Source organism: Balaenoptera musculus, chromosome 1 (genome assembly GCF_009873245.2).
Source record: "Balaenoptera musculus isolate JJ_BM4_2016_0621 chromosome 1, mBalMus1.pri.v3, whole genome shotgun sequence".
Lineage (NCBI taxonomy): Eukaryota > Metazoa > Chordata > Mammalia > Artiodactyla > Balaenopteridae > Balaenoptera > Balaenoptera musculus.
This window is the reverse complement of record NC_045785.1, coordinates 126977613-127003257: the sequence shown is the minus strand read 5'-3', so window position 1 is coordinate 127003257 and position 25645 is coordinate 126977613. Positions and strand designations below refer to the sequence as shown.

Genomic DNA, 25645 nt, shown 5'->3' with positions numbered 1-25645 from the left:
TTTGTTTTATTCATGGCTTCAAAGATTCCATTCCTTCTTATTAGAATACTCTTTTCCATCTTCTCCTGCATATTATTCATAGTCCAGATCAAATGACACCTCCTTTGGGAAGCTTTTCTAGAGATGCCCAGGAAATATTTCTCTGTTTCCTACACTACTTCCTTCACATTGCCTTTTTAATCTTGATCACATTTTTACTATGTAATATATATGTACACACACACATATAATATATTCTCATAATATTCATGTACTCTGCAGAAATATGATTAAATGCATTGTGCCATATTTATACACACACATATACATGTATATGTACATATGTATTTATAGATACAAACATGTACACATGTATTATATAAACAAACACACACACATATGTATATACATAAAATACATACATAAAATGTACACAACGCATTTAATCATATTCCTGAAGAGTACTACCATATATGAAGAATATTACATGGGTGGTGATATAAATATGTCCTTTTTGTTCTTAATGCCCTCATGTGCTGTTTAGACAAAATGATAGGAACTAGTCAAATAGCTCTTGGAATGAACTCTGAAATAGGGAGCAAGAGGCTTAACTCCTTAGTTCTGCCCTCAATCCCCATGTTACCTCAAAGTTTCTACATCCTCATTGTACAATAGGACAAGGTGATGATAATAGTTAGAGGAAATGCCATAAAGATTAATGAAGTACTCTCAAACATGAAAGAGAATCAACATTAAAAAGTTCCTGTGATTGCAGCACTAAATATATTATCTCAATTTAGTTTATTACTTTATGCTAGGATTTTAGGGGTAAGGAGAACATTAAAAAATAGTTTGTTTTGTATCTGATGACACAAAACCAAGCAGTCTATTAACTGTTAGCCTTTCTCCCTATCTCTTGTAAAAAATCAGTGATTATCATTGCTAATGAACTGATAAAAATGGTTTTGTTTATTCAATTTGTTAACGAGCTTGCCTGCTATAGTCCTTACACTGGATTCAGTCACAAACATATCCACGCGCCTACATATACACATTTACATACACACAAACACAAATTTCACTGACAATCCAGCTAAGTACCCAGTCAGAAGAATAAAATGCCCTTGAGTTACCTTGTTCTCTAGACCTCTGTTGCCCCTCAGTGTTCCTTTGTTCTCACCTTATTTTGCATAACTGGTAAAGCTGTTGGGAAGTTACATGCTTATGTCTATTTACTACACAGGACAAAGTACATAGAGGTTGTAAGTAGCATTCCATCAAATTTAGGTTGATGAAAATTAATCTTGTCGTTTTGATTGACTAAGATACCAACGACTCCAGTTTACCAACTAAATTTCCAGTTGGCTTAAATATTCTAAGTGTGAAGAGTCAACACTACACTTAGCCATACTTCCAGCAGAATCTTGGTTGGGGAAAACAACCCTCCAGTACTGGGTCTGGATGAGGAGGAGACTCTCACACCCTGAAACATGTTCCTGAAACATAGACATCCCCACTCAAAATATCACTTTTCTTGTTCTCCTCAAGTGTCTGTATAAGTTTCCACATCACTATTTTTTCATATTGTGTAAATATCCAATTGTTCCAGTACCATTTGTTGAAAAGACTGTCTTGTAGCTATTGAATTACCTTAGATAAAATGAACAAATTGCTTGAAATACATATACTGCCAAAGCTCTCTCAAGAAGAAACACATAACCTGAGTAACACTACATCTAGTAACATTACATCTAGTTTAAAATTTTTCCTACAAAGAACTTCAGGTTAAAGATGGCTTCACTGGTGAATTCTGTCAAATATTTAAGAAAGCAGTAATTCCAATTATATACAACTTTGCCAAAAAATTAAAGAGGACAGAATACTCCCCAACCCATTCTATGAGGCCATCCTTACACTGATACCAAAACCAGACAAGAATATTATAAAAATTAAAGACAGATTAATATCCCTCACAAATGTTACCAAATGTTAACAAATATAAATCTACTGCATAAAAAATGGATAATATATCATGATCAAGTGGGTTTTATTTCAGGAAAGCAAGATTGGTTTAATAATCAGTGGAATTCACCATATTTATAAACTAAAAATTAAACATAAGATCATCTCAATAGATGCAGAAAAAAGCAGCTGAAAAAAGACAACATCCATTCCTGATGAAAATTGTCAGCAAACTAGGAATAGAAGGAATGTTGTTCAACTTAATAAAAGGAATTTATGAAAAATCTAGAGCTAATATCATACTTAATGGTAAAAGACTGAATGCCTTAATCCTAAGATCAGGAACAAAGCAGGGATATCTGATCTCCCCATTTCTATCCAAAATACTGGAGTTTCTAGCCAATAAGGCAAGAAAAAGAAATATAATACATTCAAATTTAAATGGGAGAAGTAAAACTGTATTTTCAGACAACATGATTGTCTATATAGAAAATATGGAATCTACATAAAGTTCCTAGAACAAATACATGCATTTTTTAGCAATAAACAATAAGAAATTAAACAAAATTAAACTACTATTTATAATATTCAAAAATATGTAATACTTAGGACAAATCTGACATAAGATGGGTAAGACACTAAAAACTACAAAACACTGCTGATAGAAAGGAGATCTAAATAAATGGAGAACTATACTGTGTCATGGGTTAGAAGACTCAACATTGTTGTGATGTAAATTCTCCTCATGACAAAACACACGTTAAAAAGTTGATTAAACTTTGTTCTGCCAGCGAATCTGTGCTCACTCCCATTTACCCCCCCATCTTTTCCCTTATCTTGAGTATCTCCAAACTTGCCAATTTAGATTCTTATCTAAAGAGAGATGCTATTATCCATTTTATTTAGACTTTAGTCAAATGGGCTAGGATTCATTTTAAATCTGCAGGAAGGGAAAGAGCAGCTATGAAATTTAATATGTGTGTATGCATATCTGCAATTGAACTTCTAGGCTGAACTCTGAAACCCAAAGAACTTTCCCATTAATAAAATGCAAGTAAAACAGCCAGAAGAAGAACTGGGAATAAAAGTGTGTTAAGCAAATTGTGAAAGGGTTGGGGTCTCTTAGATTCACTGACAGCTCTTGTTCTGGTTGGCTTTCCTGTCCTTTCCCATTGGGTCAGGATGGCATTTCTGGCCCCATCCCACTTTCCTGGTCCCATCAGTCAAAGCTGGTATGGGCTACAAGGACCAAAGTACACCTCTAGGGCCAGCTGGGGATCAGTCAGGAAGAGCCATGGTATGTTAGTCTTGGCCCCTGTGAAGGAGCCCAACTCATCCATGTATGTGATGTAATCTGTCTGCAAAGTCTGGCTCTGGTTAAACCTGGAGAAAGAAAAGAACACATTGGAATGAGTGCCACAGTTGTAAACAGAAGCACAAATTTCTTACTTTTTATTCTCAGGAAAGTAACATTTTAGTCAGCACCTCCAGTAATACCCCCACTCCTCCCTTTTTCCACAACATAGAATTTATCATTTGTTCTTTGACTGTAAGTGAGCTGTATTTTTCCCTCTCCTTCCTAACCTCTATTCAAGTGTGATATCATTTTGGGCTTTTGTCTCTAGCCATGAAGCCTGGAGTGAACTGACCCTAGGGTCTCAAGGTGACTGATTAACTTAGTTTACTCTTTGATACATGATTATTCTTTATATGACATTGCTTAGGATCTCCCCTAATGTTAGATTTTTATATCAATGTATTTAAAATTGGGTTTACGTATAGTTTCAATATTGTTGCAATTTACTAAGATAAATTGTTTCATACGTTTAGTTGGAGTGTGATCTCATTTGCTTTTAGAAACCCTTATTTAAGCAATAAGATTGACATTGAGGCTTCTCTTTTTCCTCCTCATTATTCCTATTGGCCTCTAACATAAAGGGTAGTAAGTAGAAAATACAAGGGCAGGTGAGCTCAATTTCATTCTTCATTTGGTTTTCTTGTTACATCACTGCCACTGCTCAGTTTCCAGCTAGCTAGTTTGCTGACAGACACATGGCTGGTGGGAAAGGAGCTGTTGGGGAAAGAGGCAAAGTCATTTCTCATCCTCAGCACTATTGGCATTTGAGATGGATAATTCTTTGTTTAGGTGGACTGTTCTCTGTACTGTAGGATATTTAGCAGCATCCCCGGTTTCTACCCATTAGATGCTAGTAGCATGCCCTCTTCACTTGCAATGACCAAAAATGTTTCCAGATTTTGCCAAATATCCCCTGGGGGACAAAATCACCCGTCTGAGAACCTGTGCTCTAGAGTTACACAGAAGTGCAATGACAATAATTTGCCCATCAAATACTGCTTGATTATAGCAAGTGTTTAAAAAATGTGAACTTTGACTAGTGACAAGATTATAGAATCTATTAATGTTTTCCTACACATACAGGCAAATTTTAGGACTTGTTTATTAGCAAGTACCATCTCTTACCACTTGAGTTTCTTCCCCATTTTCTCATCAATATCATCCATCATTTCATTTGTAGTTGGCAGGGTGCATGAGTCTAAAAAAGAAATGAAGACAGAAATATTGAAAAAGACAAAGAAATCAGAAATATGTAATTACACATGATTAATTTCATTCAGTGTTAATGAACTATGACCCTAAAAGATTTTGTATCAAGAGGAGCTATCTTTAGTATGTTTAGCAGAATAACAATTCACGGAAACAAAGATCTGAGAAGCCAATGAACCTGCTCTGGGAATGGCAAAGCTGGCCTACAATGAAATAGTGACAGTGGAAAAGTTTTTAGCTTCAAGTCACCCTATCTTACATTTCTGATGACATTATGGAGGGTCAATCCTCAACATGCCTCATGCATATAATACCTTACCAGTCTCGTCATATTTCTTTCTGCATCCTCTTACTAAGAATTCTCTCAAGAAATAGTCTGGTAAAATAATTCAATCTAAGGTCTATGGCAATTAAAATGGGACAATGGAAGGACACCTGAGTTTTCCAGCATCAGCCTGTAGCCAAGGAAGATGTTTTAAGCGGCAGCAGAAAATTTTTAGTTTTTTATAAAGTTCACTATATTAGTGGAGGCCTCTTCTAATTGGTAACTGTAGCTCATTTGCCTTTGTAACAATGGCAGGAGAAGTTATGGCATTCTCATGAATACTTCCCAGTCATTGTTAGCATCTCACCTCAGCCTGCTGGTACCCTGTGGTCAGATACTTGCTGTGCCCCTACTAGAAAGTAAGGGACCAGAATTTTGGTCATTTTGTTTGATGTTGTATCTTAAGTGCCAAGACAGAGCCTAGCGCATAGCAGGTGCTCAGTAAATATTTGCTGGATGAATAAATGATGCCCATTGTTTTATGTAAATTTCTTGGGTTTATGAACTATGTCTGACTTCTCCGTAAAACCTCAGGTGCTTGGCACTGTTTTGCTTTTCAAGAGAAAAAGACAATAGAATCATTTTATAGGTGAGCATCCTTACAAAAGATTTCATAATGGGTTTTTTAAAATAACAATCTTGCATGGTACATTTGAAATAGAAGCTTACTTATCCACAATATTTTAAGAAAATATACATATATACTCTATGATTTTAACTTTTTCTTCATAACTTGTAGTCTAAGTTTTTATGGACGGTATGTTAGGTAGGGTACACCTATATTGGCCAAGATTCTCGTACCCTTGAGTAAAATGACACTTTCAATAATAGTGATGATCAATATGATTGGAGTAAATTAAATTGATATTTGAGATATTGCCTTTCTCCTCATATTCTTGATTTGCCCACACAAACATACTTGTCGTCCCTGAAGCCTATGGGGTCCAGGGGGAGGAAGGGGGAGAAGATTATCAACAGAGTAGGAGTGGCCCAACACTGTTATTATGACACAGTTGACACCAGTAATGCCTCCAGCATGCCCTGACACCCACCAGGGCCCTTTCAACCTTTGCAATGTACGTTGACATTGCAATGATCCACTGCTGTCCGTCTCTTGCCTTTATAGCCTTGCAAAGTCCTACCAATTCCCCTATGAGAAGTCTAAGCTCTTTAACACAGGTTATAAGGCCCTCCGTGCTCTGTTTCCTTCCTCTATTTCTTGCTGCTGCCTGCCTCTACTTTATATTTCCTTACACCAAAATGTTTCTGGTTCCTCACACACTCCATGCTGTACCTTACCTTTATATCTTTCCTCATGCTGTTCCATTTTTATGGAATAACTCACTACCCAACTCCCCTCACCAGAACACTGTAGAAATTTCCCTACTGCAACATTCCCCCCACCTTATTTTAAGCTCTGTGAGGTCAAGCATCATGTCTATCTTATTCCCTTTATATCCCTAGCACCTAGCACTGTGTTTGGTGTATAGTATGTGCTCAGTAAATATTTGTTCACTAAATGAATGAAAGACAGAATGGCCCACTTACTTGCAAACACTTTAACTGTCCAGTGGGTCTGCAGTCAGCTGTGAGGATGGCAGCCCCAAGGGACCGGACAAAGTCAATCACAGCCAAGGTTGGCTTCTCCATCAGCAGGGGGAAGATGCCTTTAAACAAGGTGACCTCATTATTTCTGCTTTTGATGATGGAGTCATCAAGGAAGGGGTAGGCATACCCATAGCCTGTTGCAAAGATGACAACGTCAATGGCCTCAAACATTGTCCCATCCTCAAACATGGCTGAGGTCTCTGTGAACTCCTTCACACTGGGCTTGATGAACACAGTGCCACATAGGATGTGGGATGGTAGTTCATCATTGAACACAGGCTCTTTCCTCAGGGTGCTGTGGAGAAACAAGAGAAAAAGGCCCTTGCTCTAAAGTACCTCATTTCCAAGAAATATTTGCAACAGTCCATAGCACTGAACAAATTTAAGCAGTTAAACGTCAGCATGAAGACAACTAAACTCTCTTTTGGGAAAGTCCTTTCCTGTTGCTAGTAACAATCCTTAGGAATATCTGTCTGACATACAGATGGCCAACAAGCACATGAAAAGATGTTCAACATTGCTAATTATTAGAGAAATGCAAATCAAAACTACAATGAGGTACCACCTCATACCAGTCAGAATGGCCATCATCAAAAAGTCTACAAATAATAATTTGGGACTAACAGATACACATTACTATATATAAAATAGATAAACAATAAAGACCTACTGTGTAGCACAGGGAACTATATTCAATATGTTGCAATAACCTATAATGTAAAAGAATCTGAAAAAGAATATGTATATATTTAACTGAATCACTTTGCTATACACCTGAAACATTGTAAATCAACTATACTTCAATAAAAAATTCTATAAATAATAAATGCTGGAGAGGGTGTGGAAAAAAGGGAATCCTTCTATACTGTTGCTGGGGTATAAATTGGTACAGCCACTCTGGAAAACAGTATGGAGTTTCCTTTAAAAATTAAAAGCAGAGTTACCATATGATCCAGCAATCCCACTCCTGGGCATATATCCGGAAAAGATGAAAATGCTAATTTGAAAAGATACATGCACCCCGATGTTCATTGTAACACTATTTACAATAGCCAAGACATGGACACAATCTAAATGTCCATCGACAGATGAATGGATAAAGAAGGTATGGTATGAATATACAATGGAATATTACTCAGCCATAAAAAAGAATGAAATAATGCCATTTGCAGCAACATGAATGAACCTAGAAATTATCACACTAAGTGAAGTAAGTCAGACAGAGAAAGACAAATATCATATGACATCACTTATATGTGGAACCTAAAAAAATGATACAAATGAACTCATTTACAAAGCAGAAATAGATTCACAGACATAGAAAGCAAACTTATGGTTACCAAAGGGGAAAGCAAGGAGGAATAAACTGGGAATATGGGATTAACAGATACACACTACTATATATAAAATAGATAAACAACAAGGACCTACTGTGTAGCACAGGGAACTATATTCAATATCCTGTAATAACCTATAATGGAAAAGAATCTGAAAAGGAATATATATGTGTAACTGAATCACTTTTCTGTATACCTGAAACACTGTAAATCAACTATACTTCAATACAGAAAATGTAAAAAAAAAGAATATCTGTCTGAGCTGCCTCTTTTGGCCCCTTGAAACTTGAAGATTCTCTTGTGGGTACTTATACTATTTGGAGACCACATAGATGAGGATAAACCTAATTCCTAGTGATAATAAAGTTAAGAGTGCTGACTCTGGAGCCAGATGGCCCAAGTTCATAACCTAGCTCTTTCTCTTACTTGCTGCTACTTCTCTGTATTTGTTTCCTTATATGGAAAATAGGGATAATATACAATCTGCCTCGCAAGATTGTTCCAAGAATCAAATGAACAATTATCTGTAGAGCACTTAATTTTTTTTTAGCTGTACCATTTTTATATTTACATTTTCATATGCATTTAATTAATTAATTTGATTATCACAATGAGTTTAGTGCACATTCATCATCTCATATTGATGCAACATTAAAGAGTAGAAAGAAAGTTTTCATTGTGAGAACTCTCAGGATTTACTCTCCTAACAGCTTTCATATGTAACATACAGCAGTGTTCATTATATTTATCATATTGTACATTACATCCCTAGTAGTTAAGGCATCACTATTCTAAGTGAACTATTATTATAACTAAGCTCTCATCTTACATGAGGAAATCAGATCTACTGTGGTAGGATGTTTTATTGCCATGTTTGATTTCCTTTCATCAACTGTGGTCACAAAAGAAAGTACAACTTTGATACTTCACTTCAGTTGCCAAAATTCTAGGAATGATGTTTTTTTGATGACATTCTTCATTTTGACTTACGTTTCCTTCAGGGATTCTGGAATTTCCTGTAACTAACCTCAAACCCTAAGAAACTTTATAAATCTTAGAATTTGTTTCTACATTCCACACTGTGCTCTACCTCTATAATTCTGCAACCTCTTCTTTTACCTTATAAGGTGGCAATAATAGGTCACAGCTAAACCTGTTTTTCTCCCACATCACCCCTCCCCACCAAGGAAGGAGTGAGAAGGTGTCATCAACACTTTTTGGTAACTGGAACCCTTCCTGGGAGGGAGCTTAGTTCTTAGAATGAAGGGATTTCCAAAACTATGTTGTTGTTGTTTTTTTTAGCATCTTTATTGGAGTATAATTGCTTTACAATGGTGTGTTAGTTTCTGCTGTATAACAAAGTGAATCAGCTATATGTATACATATATCCCCATATCCTCTCCCTCTTACATCTCCCTCCCACCCTCCCCATCCCACCCCTCTATGTGGTCACAAAGCATGGAGCTGATCTCCCTGTGCTATGCAGCTGCTTCCCACTAGCTATCTATTTTACATTTGGTAGTGTATATATGTCCATGCCATTCTCTCACTTCATCCCAGCTTACCCTTCTCCCTCCCCGTGTTTTAATTGTCTGAAGGACAAAGCAAAAATACAGTTTGCAGTTACTCTTACAAGACAAAAAATCTTAACCAGTTCAGGCTTTGAAACTTCTATTACGTTAAAAATAATTTTAAATGCATGAAATCAACATTTTTCTCTTATGGATGTAGCAGTCTGCCAGATAAGGTAGGATAAGTGCTGCAGAGTGAGGGTTTGGCTACTAAACCTGGTATTTACTACTCCAATTTACAGTTTGCTCTTACTTTTTTTAAACCTGTTTTTCTAAACAGAATGAAACACTTTTGCTAGCATGGACCAAAGATGAGATTTCTAAGGAATCCTTTTCTTACCCACTTAAATATTCTTTTTTTCTATTGATATACTGATTCTTCTACCTAGAATGCCTTTCTAATTAGTAGGTGTTGGGCTTTGTCTCTATAGAGAAGTAAATAAATGAATCATTAATTTGACAGACTACATCAGTTCTGTGACTGTCCTGCAGAAATGTCAATCCTTCCATGGATATGTGCACTTTCCTTTTGAGACTTTCTACTTGCTGAGACATGTTGATTAACACTATTTTGTTAATTGCTTCTCAGAAGCCTATTAGAAGACATTAATAAGAGCTGATATTTGTAAAGCTTTATAGTTCACAAAGTAATTCCTACATTTTAAATATTACTGAATACCACAACGGTCTTGAGGAGTAGGTCTTATTATTGCTATCCCTATTCATCCATAAGCATGGACAAGATATTCCTCAATAAAGCCATTTATGAATTGGCTCAGCCCTCAAAATTCTGTGCTATGGTTTGTAGCAACCATAAATGAACCCTGCTTGTCAGGGTGATCTAGCGGCCTGATCCATCCCCATTTTGTATTCTTTCTTACTCCTTTTCCTACTAGACTAATTTCAATAAGATTTTCATTCCATTCATGGTCTCTGACTGTACCATGTCACCTATGCAGTCCTTAATTTAATTCCACCAGCCTCAATGAGGCCACTAAAGCAAGACCTAGAGAGAAAGAATTCAACTTAAACCAGTGCTCCTTTTTTTTTGAATAATAAAATATGTATTATTTGTAGTACCATTTAAAGGCATCAGGCCGTAGTTCTCATGCTTAAACCACGTGCTCATCTCCTTGACATATAACCAGTCAGAGACAGATGAAGGAAGGGCTTTCGGAGAAAGAATGCAAAGCGGGTAACATACACTACGTCCCAAGGATAGCCGTCATCCCAAATCTGATTCATGACCCAGGAACCATTTCTGGTGCTGATAATGACCTGGTGGGGGAGGCAACATGGATTTCAACATCACTCTTTAAGTATTAAGCAAATACAACACAATTCTATGGACATCTCCATACATTTCCCTTAATATCCAGGTAGGAGCACTTTTAAAGAGGTGGGTCAAGATGAATAGTCCATGATTGAAACTAGATAGAGGCAGAACTACCGTCTCTCTCTCCACCCCAGAAGACGAGTGCATAGGTGCTGAAAGAACAACAAAGTGACATCTTGGAATAAGAGGGCTCTGTATTCAACTGTGATAAGTTTACTCTTTGCAGACTCATAGGACTAAGATGGTAGGTCTAATAAAGGTCAGTCAATCCAGTGAGCCCCAGTGGTGGTGGGTGGTAGTAGTTGCTGGGTTGAGTGGGGGAAATGCAGCTAAATCCCTAGCTGAAATTAGGTTGAGGAGATGCCAAGGATTTAATTCTGTTCTCTGTGCCTGGTCTCCTTTTCCAGTCCTCCCTGCACACCCACTCCAGGACCTCTGCTAGACATTCCAAACTGTGGCAGCTGCCTCAGCCTGAGACAAGCCTGGCTGCTTGTCTATTTTATCATTTTGTGACAACCCAAGGGAATTTGACTTTAAAAAATCCTGAGGTATTTTGTAAACATCCATTTAAGAATTTATTTATTGAGCACCTATTTCCTTAAAAATATTTTAAGTACTTCTGGGTTTATTGGTCATGTATGATTCATCGTGGAGTCCTCTGGGAAGCCTTCTTTGACAACTTCATCCAGGCTAAGTTCGATTCTCTATTCACGGTGCTGCCACTGCCACACCTAATATCACCGGTCTCATTGCCTCCTCTTGTGATGATCTGTGTACCTGTCATTCTACCTCCACCTATCTATTGCTCCTTGAAGTCAAGAAGTGGTCTGACTTATTTCTGTGTTTATTTCTAGTCTGACGCGGTGCTGACACATAACAAGTGCCTGATATTTGTTGAGCACTGGCTGTTAAATGGGTAAACAACAGTAAGACCTAAATCTTGTGTATCTTCCAGAACTTCAGAGTGGTAAGCACAGTACTGTTGCATGATAGGTGATAAGAAATACTATTAAATAAATAAAAGCAGAGCTTGACTAGCAACCAGTTTGCTTGGAGGTGATCAGAACATAAAATTAAAACAAAAAATGCATATTTACATATATACACATGCACATGCCCTTACCTCTGGTTCCAGCAGATTATACTTCCTTACTAGCATGGGCCACCTTACCTTTCTTCACAGGGAGAATGTCTCAAGTCCTCCTTGATTTAATGGGCATATACAGCAGGTAGACTCCTTGTGGTATGACATCGTAAATACCATCCTCACTGCTTGGGCTAATGCTGTAGTAGCACAGCCATACTCTAGGTTTATTTCCCCAAACCTTTTATATCATGTACTTGTGTAGCCAGATGACTGAGCTCAACAGCAATGTCACATCCTGAGTTTCCCAGGCCAGTCACGGGACCCTCTTCCCCTTGAACACTTCTGGGCCCTTGTAGTCCCGGCTGTGGAGGTAGTGGCCTTGAAACTGGTCTAGGCCTAAACAGAACATGGGGAGTGGTTTGAGTTGATTTTCAGAAGAAATGATCGACTTTTTTTTTTTTGCTATGTTTTATTTTTAATTCTATTGGCAGTCTTAATTTAAAAAAATTCCCTAATTGAAATGCACTTATCCTTTTAGTGATTTTTGACACTAAATCCCTAACTAATTACTTTTAGAGCCTTAGAAAAATACCTTAAGGTATTTGAACTTATATTTGGTAATAATAATAGTATTTATTGAGTACTTACTGTGGGCTAGGCCCTCTGCTAAAGGGTTTACATGTCTTAGCCATTTAATCTTGATAACATCTCTGAATGGTAGTAACTAGTATTATCTCAATTTTAAAAGGCCAGGAAATTCAGGCAAAGAAGTTAAGTGACTTGTCTAGGGTCACATGGTAAGGATCTAGTAGAATAAGGAGTTGAGCCTAGGTGTTCTACGCTCAGAACCCCTAAATATACCGCCTCTTAGCATTAATGGCTTCAATCTTCTGTTCTCCCTTAATCTCTACCTTTTAATTACCTTGCCTTATGAACATCATGCCTTGAGGTGTGAGTGCTAATATTTTTGAGGGGACATGTGTTCCTGTTGCAAGGAAAGAAGGGAGGAAGGAAGGAATGAAAGAAAGAAGGAAATAAGGAAGGAAGGAAGATAAAGAAGCGAGGGAGGAAAGAAGAGAAGGAGGAAGAAGAAAGGAAGGAAGAAGGAAGGAAGGTGGCTTGTGTAATGTATCTATTTGCTGTTTGCCACTTTTGTAGAGTAATGCAATGTGTACCTACACACCCCCCTCACACACTCACCCCCACACTCACTGTGATTTCTAAAGTTAATTTGCAAAATGTGGATATAGAAATTTTAAAACCCAGGTTTCCTCTCTACAGACCGTGTTTTCATCTAATCTCTGACCTGCAAGTCCTTGATTCTTTCAGTGTAGGGCAATTATTACTATATTTCACATATTGTCACATTAAAAATTTTGTTTTGAAATATTTGGAACGTTAAGAACAATCATTATGTACAATCTGTGGAAAGCTCTATTTCAGTCCTTGATGTTTGTGTATAAATCCCCAGATTATTACATATTTTCCAAATGTACCAGGAAAGGAATCCATTGGTAGGTTGGGGTATATATGATGTCCTGAACAAATCATTACAGCATCAAAAATAGTAGATTCCTGCTTCCCATCCTTTTCCAAAACAATTTCCCATTGGCCAGTGACTAAGAAGCTGAGACATTTCTTTATACTAGTAACCAGGGTCTTAAAGAAAACCAGAAAGAAATTCCTTCTATTTACAATCCTATGGTTTTTTTGTGTGTTTCCTTGCAGTATTTCTGTGGAGAAAATAATTATGTGCTCTCCTGGTCATTGAGAATTATATGGAATGGCATCAAAATAGGAGTCACTGTGAAGCTTCACATCTCAAAAGGAAAATTGCTCACTGGGGTATATTTACTTTCTTGACACCTAGTTAGTAGATTCGGGGTAAATTACACTGAGTATTCTTATGAAAGGTGCCATGTCATTTGCTTACTGCCACCCTCCACTGACATTCATGGCTTCTTCCTCTCTGGACTTCTCTTCTATCTACTCCATAAATATGGGATTATCTCAGGCTTCAATCCTTGATCTCTGTTTTGCAATGTATAGACACTATCCCTTGGAAATATTAGTCACTTCCATTGTATGACTATTATGTTGATATAGGTAAAATTATTTTAAATAATAATTAGATAATTAAATAAAATTATATTAATTAAAATCCCAATTCATAATTCTGCTGCTTATTTTTCTCACTACATATATGTGCTTTGCATTTAACAGTAATGAACTGAGGTTGAGTTCAAACAACTGTAAAGTATTACTGATATTTACAGAGACAATGCCTCTATGCCATAACTCCTAAGGCTCCTATCTAAGGAAATAAGTGGGTGAAGAATGAGGGCAATGACTATTTTAATCATTCATTTACATTGTTGCTCTCTTCATAATGGCAGCATTTCTAATGAATGCCACATTTATTGGAACCACAACTCCTTGACATTGAACCTACAGAAGTCGAAATACAACCTAGAGACTTTGGGGTTGTTTCTAAAACATAAGTGTGTGAGGGTGGAAAGTGCACTACGCTGGTACAGCTGCCTCCAGCATTTTCTATGGTGTTTTAAAAGCTCTTACAGACTAGTGAAGAACGTGTTTTAAGGGGAAACAAAAACAATTCATGAATACTTTATAATCTGAACCAACACTTGATTGGCGAGATGTCCAAACATTTGACTCTGATTTCTAGGATACAGTGATGTATCCCTGCTTCTCCTCTAATCCATAAACATATTGATATCAACAGCACAAGTTATAAGGCCCTTACCTCAAACTGTATATATCTTAAAAGATCCTTCTTTTGAGCAAATGTCTTTATGTATTCCTGGAGCTTTCTTTTGTGCATATAGTTGGGGTAATCATCAGGGTATGGGAAGTCTGGAAAGCACATCATCTCTTTGGATGAGTTGATGAATACAGACTGGTAAATGCTGGCTCTGCCTTCTTCTTCATTGTCCTAGGGAGAATAATAAGCTTAAAAGGGAAACCAAGAATGGCATTCCCCTCAGTGAATATTCAATGCTCAGTTGAATATTAATATATTAAAAACCTTCTTAATGTATTAAAAAAACATGAAAAAAATTGACAGCTTTCTGTAAGATATGGAAAGGAAAGCCTTCAGGATAGCACGTGGCACAGAACTGGTAAACCCTCCACCTTGGTCCTTTTACTCTAATTACCCCCTGTTTAGCTCTGTGTTTATAGTTCCATAGAGTTTTCTTTTTTCTTTTCTTTTTTTTTCCAGTCAAAGCACTGGTTCTGATCTCATACTTATGTTCAAAAACATAACTAAATGGTCCAATGGAGGCTGTGGCTTTTAGCCTATTTGATTGGCTATATGGAATTCAATGAACTCTTCACCAGCCACAGAACCTTCTAAATGAAGTCGTTTCCCAGGGTAATCAGATTCACCTGAAGGGCTCCTTAGACTATAGCTTCCGGGGCCCCACCTCAGAATTTCTGGCTCAGTTGTCTGGGGTGGGGCCTGAAAATGTGCATTTCTGACAGATCCACGTGTTGCTGACGCGGCTGGTCCAGGGACCACACCTGAGAACTACTTCTGTATTCTAAATGAATTCTGTGCTTGAGGGTTTCCTGAACTCACCAGTTAGTGGTATTCACTCCTCAACAAAGAAACAGAGGAAATAAGAAGCCTTAGAACTTGTGTTAAATCTTGGCATCTTATTTTAAAACCTCTGTGTAATTGACTCTATGACGTAAATCACAGCAAGATCCTTTTTTGACCCACCTCCTAGAGAAAGGGAAATAAAAACAAAAATAAACAAATGGGACCTAATGAAACTTAAAAGCTTTTGCACAGCAAAGGAAACCATAAACAAGAAGAAAAGACAACCCTCAGAATGGGAGAAAATACTGGTAAATGAAGCAACTTACAAAGGATTAATCTCCAAAATATACAAGCAACTCATGCAGCTCAATATCAAAAAAAAACCAAACAGCCCAACCCAAAAATGGGCAGAAGACCTAAATAGACATTTCTCCAAAGAAGACATACAGATGGCCAATAAACACATGAAAGGATGCTCAACGTCACTAATCATTAGGGAAACGCAAATCAAAACTACAATGAGGTATCACCTCACACTGGTCAGAATGGCCATCATCAAAAAATCTACAAACAATAAATGCTGGAGAGGGTGTGGAGAAAAGGGAACCCTCTTGCACTGTTGATGGGAATGTAAATTGATACAGCCACTATGGAGAACTGTATGGAGGTTCCTTAAAAAACTAAAAATAGAACTACCATACGACCCAGCAATCCCACTACTGGGAATATACCCGGAGAAAATGATAATTCAAAAAGAGTCATGTACCCCAATGTTCATTGCAGCACTATTTACAATAGCCAGGTTATGGAAGCAACCTAAGTGTCCATTGACAGATGAATGGATAAAGAAGATGTGGCACATATATACAATGGAATATTAAGAGAAACAAAATTGAGTTATTTGTAGTGAGGTGGATGGACCTAGAGTCTGTCATAGAGAGTGAAATAAGTCAGAAAAAGGAATACAAATACTGCATGCTAACGCACATATATGGAATCTAAAAAAAAAAAAAAAAAGGGGCGGAAGAACCTAGGGGCAGGACAGGAAGAAAGTCGCAGATGTAGAGAATGGACTTGAGGACACAGGGAGGGGGAAGGGTAAGCTGGGATGAAGTGAGAGAGTGGCATGGACAAATGTAAAATAGATAGCTAGTGAGAAGCAGCTGCATAGCACAGGGAGATCAGCTTGGTGCTTTGTGACCACCTAGAGGGGTGGGATAGGGAGGGTGGGAGGGAGGGGATATGGGGATATATGTATACGTATAGCTGATTCACTTTGTGATACAGCAGAAACTAACACACCACTGTAAAGCAATTATACTCCAATAAAGATGTTAAAAAAACCCCAAAAACCTCTGTGTAACTGAAAAGTGGCTTCTTTTGAGGAGCAGTTGAAGGCTAACTTCAAAATAAACATTTCCTCTCTGTTTCAAGAACAGGATAAAAATTCACACAATGTGCTGCCTTGAAAGTACATCTAAAAGCTGGCAGCCTCTCTTTCCCCATATTCTGAAGGAACTTTCATGAAATGAAGGAAAAGGATGGAATGTTATATTGCTCCTGGATTCAAGACATCTACTTCCCTCTAGCCCAACAACCCCAAATGAAAGGATTGTGTCTCTGATGGGCTGCCTTAGGCCTCACTGTTTCCTCTTACATGACAAAAGCCTCCTCTACTCATGGTTGCTGTATTTCTCATAATAGCGAAGCTCAGAGATTTAAAATTTTTTAAAACCTCTCTTGGAAATTTCTGCTAAGGTCAGAAAAAGGGTGAAGGCTCATGCTTGGAAGGGTCTCATGTTTGAGTCTGTACCATTCACGCATAGCTTGTAACTTTTGTTGATGGTTGTGAGAAGGAGCTTTCTCAGCTGCCCACTGAAAGGAGGGCTGAACTGCGGGTTGCGGACTGGTTTAAAAAAATGTAACATTCTGCTCCGGGAAACAAAGGTGATAGGACCTCACATTATTTCCGTCGTTAATGAATCCCTGCTCTTTCATCCCTGGACTCCAGCCAATTGTAACATGAGGAGATTAGAGTACGTGCCCTACAGCTCCTTGGAATTTTCCCTAAAAGGATGTTCTCCAAACAAAGGAAAACAGAAGTATTATATAACAACAGACAATTGCTCCAGAGAGCTCACATTTTCATTATTTCAATATGTGGGGTGGTTTGAGCCAGTAAGGAGGAAATTAAGCTCAGACTCTGCCTCTGGCTGAGAGAGCTTGTCCTAGACCTAGGTGCCAAGCAGCTATGGGGCACATTATCACTGTCTGTCTTGGGTTATAACTGTGTCCATCTCCCATCATCCCCACTAGAACATAAGGCAATTGAGGGCAAGGTCAGAGGCTAATTCAAGACTATTGTGCATGCATTTTAGCAGTCTGCCTTGATGGTCTTTGATATTCCATCTCTGCTTATCAAGTCCCATTTTTGCTTGTCTAAATATACCCTCAGTGTCCAGCTTAAAAGCTGTCTCCCTTCTCATGCCTTTCCTTGTCTTCCCTCCCACCAATTGGAAGTCATTCCACCAAGCTCTAATTGTCTTTACTGCCCTAATCATACTCTGTCCTATTCATTTGGATTATGATTATTCTAGTACTACTTTTCTCTCTGCTTTTAGAATACTGTCTGCCTGCTGTACTTCTTATATGCAGCTATGCCTAACATAGTACCCTATGCATAATGAACTCAAATATTTATTTGCTGAATGAATAAATGAATGAATGAGTGAAACAAAAGTTCAGATAGTTCTGGTTCTATTATTTTCCCCTTTGCAATCAAAGTGATACTGACCTATTGTACATGGCTTGTTGAGCAACCTCTTATTACAGCAACAATAAAATCTTTAGAGGTCATGAGGTCCTATATTGGAGTACGTTAAACCTAAGACATGCTCACATTCAGCCTGCTAGTATTTAAACTCCATTTGGTTTTCATTTTACAGAAAAAGCACACTGTGAAAAGTTCAGAATTATCAAGTTTCTCTCTTCTGGAATACCTTCTGCCTAACAGGACTTGCAAGATGAAAGCTTATGTAACACATTTTTCAAAAATTCCTCTCTGATCATGCAGCGTACCAAGCAACTTTTCTTAGAAAATAAGGAAGGGGTGGGGTGTATGGAGAGGGCTAAAATTTAGAATATTTGTATATGTTTACATCCCCATAGGGCTTTTGAGTATAATTCTGCTTATGCACAGTGACTTTATGGAAAAGAGACATTCCCCTCTTGTGGATAACCCAGAGTCTGACTTTGCATCTTATTGATCTATCATCTAATTCTTCTTTAAATAAATTTTCAGATCTGGCTGCACTGGTTGACTCACAGATTCCTGGATACACCATGTTCATTGCCTTCTTCTGTGCCTTTCATGGATTCCTGGTCACCCCTATCTAGAAGGGTGACCAGCAGCCCCTTTTTCCCACCTGATACTGGCACACTGTTGTGTTCTGCCCTGTTGAGAATGCCACTCTCTGGAGCTGTGTCACGTAATGGTTCTCTACTTTTCTTGTCCGAGAACATCTTTCAAGTCTCAGCTAAGTGCTATCCCTGTAGGAAGTTTCTTTTGACTTGCTAATATTCTAGTAGTCCAGCCTCATCTAAATCTCAAGGCACTTGTTTATTTAGTTCAAAGTCACCAAGGGCTGTCTTGTTGTAAAGTTCTATAATCTCTTGTTTGAACTGTTAGGACCAGATATGTTTTAGAATTTGTAGATTTTGGGGTTTTTATCCATAATAGTCCTAGTGAGATCTGGTGCAATTCAATCATGTTTCTTGACCATATGACTTCAGGACAGGTTTTGCTACTAAATGAGTTTTTGATCATTTTCTGTCAAGGATTGTGGACCTATATTAAGACTTGCTATACCAAATGAAGTAGAAATCATTTATGTATGGTGATTATGTCACATATTTGTCATCCCAGGACTTAGTACAAAACTCTGTAAAAATAGATACTCAAGCAGCATTTAATTGTTGCTAATAAGATAATAAACAACCATTTCTTGATTTAGGCTAAGCTGGTGGTATCTCCCTGAGCAAATGTAAATTCAAAAATTGAATTAATAAAAAATAGCTCTTGATTATTCCTAATGGAAAATACTAATTAATGATCTATATCTCATGTAATATTTTCAGAGTTTTATGACCCCCGGAGCAACCTGTTGTTGCAGGTTGGGCAGTGACAGATATGAGGACAGACTGTGGTTACAATATAAATCATGTGGATATAATGTCTTCAAGCCAAATAGGTATCATCTACATCCAATCCTAATTGCTGGGAACTTCAGGACAGAAAAGCTGGAAGTTTCCCCAAACCTGGCTTTTGAAATGTAAAAATTGTGTTTATAATGAATATTTCCTGATTATATTTTTTCTCCAGCAATGAGCCTGAATGGCAGAGATAATCATTTTTCTCTCTGGATTTGGCCTGACAGCGTATTTACTAACCACACACACCACACGTACAATCATCATTTATAATAACATAATGTGTACCCAATAGACATGAGTTAATTATAAAATCATATCCTATTGGAATTGGGAGGCAGATTAGAGGTAACTTAATTTCCAACTTCTGCATTTGACTAATGAGCATTTGAAGTCCAGAAAGGAAAAAGTGACTTTCCTGAAACCTATTTGCTTAAAAATTCCGAGTTGAGACCTCTGACCCCAGTCTAGGTTTTTCTTTTTTACATCCCCCTGCCCCGCACCAGCACACCCATGTTCTCAGGATTTAAGAGCAATAGGAATAGAATCTTTCAGTTACATGGGGAGGCAGTGGTATGGTTTTTCTGTTAATCATTGACCCCTTTACTGCCTAGAGATTTGGGCTGTGCCACATAGGTGACAATGTTTAATGAGTTGGAAAGTTCTCTCCAGGATAAGCCTTGCTGGTGTGAAATAGTTTTAAGTGATAGGACTTTAGTAGGATGGGAGAGAGAAGATTTTATTTTCCAAATCTGAAAATAAAGTAGGTCATTGTGACCTACCTCCCAGGTCTGAATTGGAACTGATCAAGATTGATTTGCAGTGTAACCCTTCTATTTTTTTCTTCTCTTTTTAAAAAAATTTTATTTTATACTGGAGTACAGTTGATTAGCAATGTTGTGTTAGTTTCAGGTGTACACCAAAGTGATTCAGTTATACATACACAATTATCTATTCTTTTTCAAATTATTTTCCCAGTTAGGTCAATACAGAATATTGAGCAGAGTTCCCTATGATGTACAGTAGGTCCCATCTACCTTCTATTGTCCTACTCACCGAGAATTGCCACAGGCCTCCGACATCATTGCTCCTTTCAAAGCAGGTGGGCTCCAGCTCCTCTTCCAGACAACACCATATGGAGGCCAAGCCACTGACACCAGCACCGATGATGGCCAATCCCTTCACCATGGTCATCTGCAGGAGGATCTAGAGGAGCTTTTTCAGAAGAGTTTCCTTGAATGCTTAAAATTTTTGAGTAGAAATAACCAGGTGAGGCGTATATGTCAGGATCCTCACCTTAACACAAGAAGACATAGATGCATGTTAAGAGTTTATGCTCATTATGTTTACCACTTTTGCTCTAGTAAGACACTAAATCTGGTTTCTTCTGATTATTCAAGATGCCAAAAATAGCAGAGCCAGTGAACCCCAGAGCAGGAAGGACCTTGGAAATCATCAATCTAATCCTCTCAATTGCAAATGAAACAATTGTCACTCCAAGAAGTTTAGAAATTAGTTCTTCAGGGTCTCAGAGCTAACAAGTAAAAGAGTTGGAACAAGAACTCAAGCCTTCTACATAAAATCCGCTGTACCAAATCACCCCTACTTATCTTGAATGTTTGGCTTTAAGGGGACTTACTCTTAAACAACCACCTTCTTTCCCCAGAGAACTTGCAGTTCTCAAAACGTAGAAGAGATGGCTTTTAATAACGTCTTTTGATGTAAAAATTGGGAAAGGGGAAGAAGTTATTTTTCTTAAAGTAAAAAGTCCTTTTTCCTTGTATTTTTCATGATGTAGAGCCCTGGTACAACCTGGAAGAGAAGGGCTAAGTGTGGTAGGGATAGGAGAATGGGGAGGGGGAGCGGGGAAGAGAGGAAGAAAGGAACGGGGTAAGGGAAACAATGAGATCATTGGTCCTGGTTCCAAAAATTAAAACAATAACTGATATGGTCAGTAAAGCTGTAAAGTGAAACCCCTGGGAGATCAGAGGAACAATGGTTCTTCTATTTCTTTTTGCTTTGGAAGTATAGACTATATAAACAAAGGCTATGCACCTGGACTATAATGAAAGGTTTTGTTGTGCCAACAGTGAAAAAAAAAACAGCTTAATTTTCTGGAAATTTAGGAGGGCCTGATTTGAGGAGGTGAGCTAACTCTTGGAGATGATACGTTTGTAAAAGTAGTGAACTCAAAGGACAGAACTGCAAAGTCACTTAATTTTGTCTCTGGTTCCGTCTCATTTCTGTACCCACCTTTCCTGCTTCCGTATACCTTCTTCTTCCTGTTCTTCCCTCCCTCCCTTCCTTCCACTTCTCTGAGTACCTACCATATGTCATGCCTTATAGCAGTCTGTTGGGGGTTCAAAGATGCAAAGACACAGTATTTCCATCTAGAAACATGCAGTCTAATGGAGAGAGATGATCAAAATCACAATGGAAGTGTAATTCACTGGAGTGCTGGCACTCAGGCCAGAACATCTAGGTCCACCTGGGAGAAGAATGAGAGAGACTTCAAGAGGAAGTAAGAAGAGAGCTGAGTCTTGAAGGAAGAATAGATGCTTGCTGGGTAGACGATGGGCAAGGAACATACAACAGCCATAGAGAAAAATATGTGCAAATACACAAAAAAGTAAGAGAACATGATAGAGTGAGCTGCAATTAGCTCAGTGTTGCTGAACCATAGGGTGTCGGGAATAGCAGATGAATTAAACAGGCAGGGCCCAGATTATGAAGGGTATTGAAGTGCCACACTCAAGCGTTTGGATACCATCCTCTAGGTTATGGTGATCCATTCAAGAATTTTGAACAAGGAAGTGATAAGATCAGAAAAGATCCGATTCACATGGAAACTAGAATGGGCAGTGACTACAATCAAGTAGTCAGGAGGTTATTTCAATAGTCTAGGCAGAGATGTGGAGGACCTAAATTAGAGCAATGTCAGGGGAAAGGAGCATAGAGACTGGACATAAGAGATATTTAGGAAGTAGATATTTGGGGATTTGCTGACTGATTATAGAGTTGATGCCTCAAAGAAGGTCCTTCCGTCTTTAAGATTTTATGTTTATGGCTTATATGCATATCACTCATGATTTAGTACAGGAAGCAGAAAACATTCTATTTCACAATGAAAGGGATATAGCACAGGAAATTAGGTGCTTGCAATAGATGGAAGGGCTGGAGGAACAGAAACCAGGAGGCTGCCATGAGCCTTATAAGGTCAGACCACTAGAGCATCCACCCAAAGGGCAGGAAACTCCTGCTGACACCAAAGATGCCTCCACAGGGTGAGGTATGGAGTTTGGCTGATATAAACACATCTGCTGGAATATGTTTGCCCATAAACACATCACATAAATTTAGCCTCTGCTTCCCTTCGCCTTCCAAGCACAGATGTCTATCTTGATGGAAAAACCTAAGTTGTATCCAAGCTCTAACTGCAAAGAAGTCTTAGAAATGTAGTATTGAACCTTCCAGTCCTTGGGATGCAGGAGGGAGCCCACTGGGGGAGGGTCAATATGCCAACCATCACTAAGCAGTGTCTAGCACAGTGGGTTATGTGGTATGAAATGGAAGCCAGTCCTGCGTTCCTAGAACACCTAAACATATTCGTATTCTTCTCTAATATCAATATAGTAAATACTCAGTGATTAACCCCTTTGGTTGTATATTTTGTGATAATTCTTGCAAGACTTCAGATCTCCCCTCTGTAAAATGAGCAAATTGAACTATTACTAAAGTCCTTCTGACATTCTGTGAATCTCTTAATTTATCTGTGAATAAATCCTACTAAACATTTTCAAAGATAGAAAATATAAGCTAAAGACAACACAAATATATTTAAACTGCTTAAGAGGATCTTCCTTAACTTATGTGACCCTGATGTCCAAAAGTTGATTTAATTTGGCTGCTGAGAGCCAGGTTAAATTGGAAGTTTCAGCTGATGCAACTGAAAGTATAAGAGCATCAAGAAAGCAGAGCTTGATGGAGAGGGTGTGGAGAAAAGGGAACCCTCCTACACTGTTGGTGGGGATGTAAATTGGTGCAGGCTCTATGGAGAACAGTATGGAGGTTTCTTTAAAAAAGTAAAAATAGAGTTAATATATGATCCTGCAGTCCCACTCCTGGGCATATATCTGGAGAAAAACTCTAATTTGAAAAGATACATGCACCCCAGTGTTCATAGCAGCACTATTTACAATAACCAGGGCATGGAAGCAACCTAAATGTCCATCAACACATGAATGGATAAAGAAGATGTGGTATATATATATATATACAATGGGATACTACTGAGCCTTAAATAAGAATGAAATAATGCCACTTGCAGTCACATGGATGGACCTAGGGATTATCATACTAAATGAAGGAAGTCAAACAGAGAAAGACAAATATCATATGGTATCGCTTATATGTGGAATCTATAAAAATGATACAAATGCACTTATTTACAAAACAGAAATAGACTTACAGACATACAAAACAAACTTATAGTTACCAAAGGGAATAACGGGGTGGGGGGAGAGATAAATTAGGAGTTTGGGGTTAACATATACACACTACTATATACAAAATAGGCAGAAAGCAAGGACCTCTTATGCAGCAAGAGGGAGCCTGAAAGGGAATATACGTACGTGTGTACATGGCTGGGTCACTTTGCTGTACACTTGCAACTGACACAGCATTGTAAATTAAGTATACTTTAATAAAAATAAAAACAAAACAAACAAACAAAGAAAGTGAAGCTTGAGATAGAATCTTGAAATTAATCTCTTTGGAAAGAGCTGTTGGCGTGCTGTGTGTCCCTTTCCATCCCATAAAGAGACTGGATCAGAAGACTTGCTTCTTGCCACAAGCATAGGAGGGGCTCCATCCGACCACTTGGAGAGACATTGGAGGCTTGAGGGGACTTTGTCTACCTTCCTCCTACCTGGGAAATCTAGAGGATGAGATTCTGACTGGCTAGCTATGAAGGACAGTTGCTGCTGTGCTGGGTTTGGCCTGCACTCTCAGAGCTGTTGAGACAAAGCACGTGTAAGGGTTTCCTGAGGGCCAGATGTGAGCCACCCAAGGTGAGCTAACATGGGGTCATATTAGATCCTGTCCAATAGGGCTGCCTAGAGGCACGATGGGACCCCAGTGTGAGAAGTGGCTGCTGAGGAAGTGTCTTCCAGAATAGGATCCACTCTTCTGGGTCAAGGGAACTATTGGGGAGAGACCTCTATTGTTTTGGGGCCTCTGAAGCATAAGCTGAAACATCTGTATAAGTAAGAATTAGTCTTAAACCTTTATAGACTTCAGTACTCCACTTTTCAAATTCCATACGTGGTTCACAGTTTGAATACCAAACAGAGCAGAAGTGTTTTGAACAGGCTGCCTGTTGTCTGGCTTCTCTGGGCAGGAGACTAGAATTTTTGGAGGGTGGGGGGAATGAGAAAATTTACTGTCAATCTTGTATAAGATGTGAGAAGTGCTGATGCTTGACAGACAAGCCAATTATTGCAGAACATGTGAGGGTTTGGGGAGATTGTCCAGCTTACTTTATATCTTGTAATTCTCATTATTGTATTTTGCTGAACCTAAGGGAGTCTTGAGGGACCCATAACTGTAGCCAGAGGCCTTGCTTTACTGTGATTCTAGACCCCTGGGATTCATTCCATCGCATCTCCGGGTCCGCTCTGATCACAGAGATATTCCCTTACTCCCTTGCCTGGGCCGATGCCTAGCTCTGCTTGGCTTACCCCAGGGATAGAAGAGGAAGACAGGGAAAAAGTTTAAGCTTCTCTTTCCTGGAAGTTTTCTTCAATAACAAGATATTATGGTGCATCACCTAGAAGTTGAACCCTCAGGTTAGCCAAGAGGGGGCCCTGGGTCACTTGGAGGAAAAGTGTTCAGTCAGGAAGGCTGAAGGGCCAGAATGGCAGGATTCCCGTTCCTTTCTTCAGTGACGACCTCATCTTGGCACCACCCTGCCCTGTTGAATGAACTTAGGCTCAACTCCATTCTTTTTGTGGAGTTCTTCTGCTGTTAGCAGTCTTTCTTTCCTCCCTTCCTTCCTCCCTCCCTCCCTCTCTCTTCTTTCTTTCTTTCTTTCCTTCTT

At 38.5% G+C, this 25645-nt stretch overlaps 1 protein-coding gene across 1 annotated transcript; it reads right to left on the bottom strand.

The window, feature by feature from the left end:
* Window positions 1-2981: 2981 nt before the first annotated feature.
* On the bottom strand, window positions 2982-20742 carry LOC118880176 (putative dimethylaniline monooxygenase [N-oxide-forming] 6). The gene is given in 11 exon segments (XM_036823675.1): window positions 2982-3324; window positions 4424-4496; window positions 6381-6413; window positions 6416-6736; window positions 10429-10518; window positions 10521-10626; window positions 12026-12090; window positions 12093-12167; window positions 13268-13430; window positions 14539-14727; window positions 20605-20742. Coding segments are annotated over 11 exon segments (1596 nt in total).
* Between the last annotated feature and the right edge of the window lie 4903 nt (window positions 20743-25645).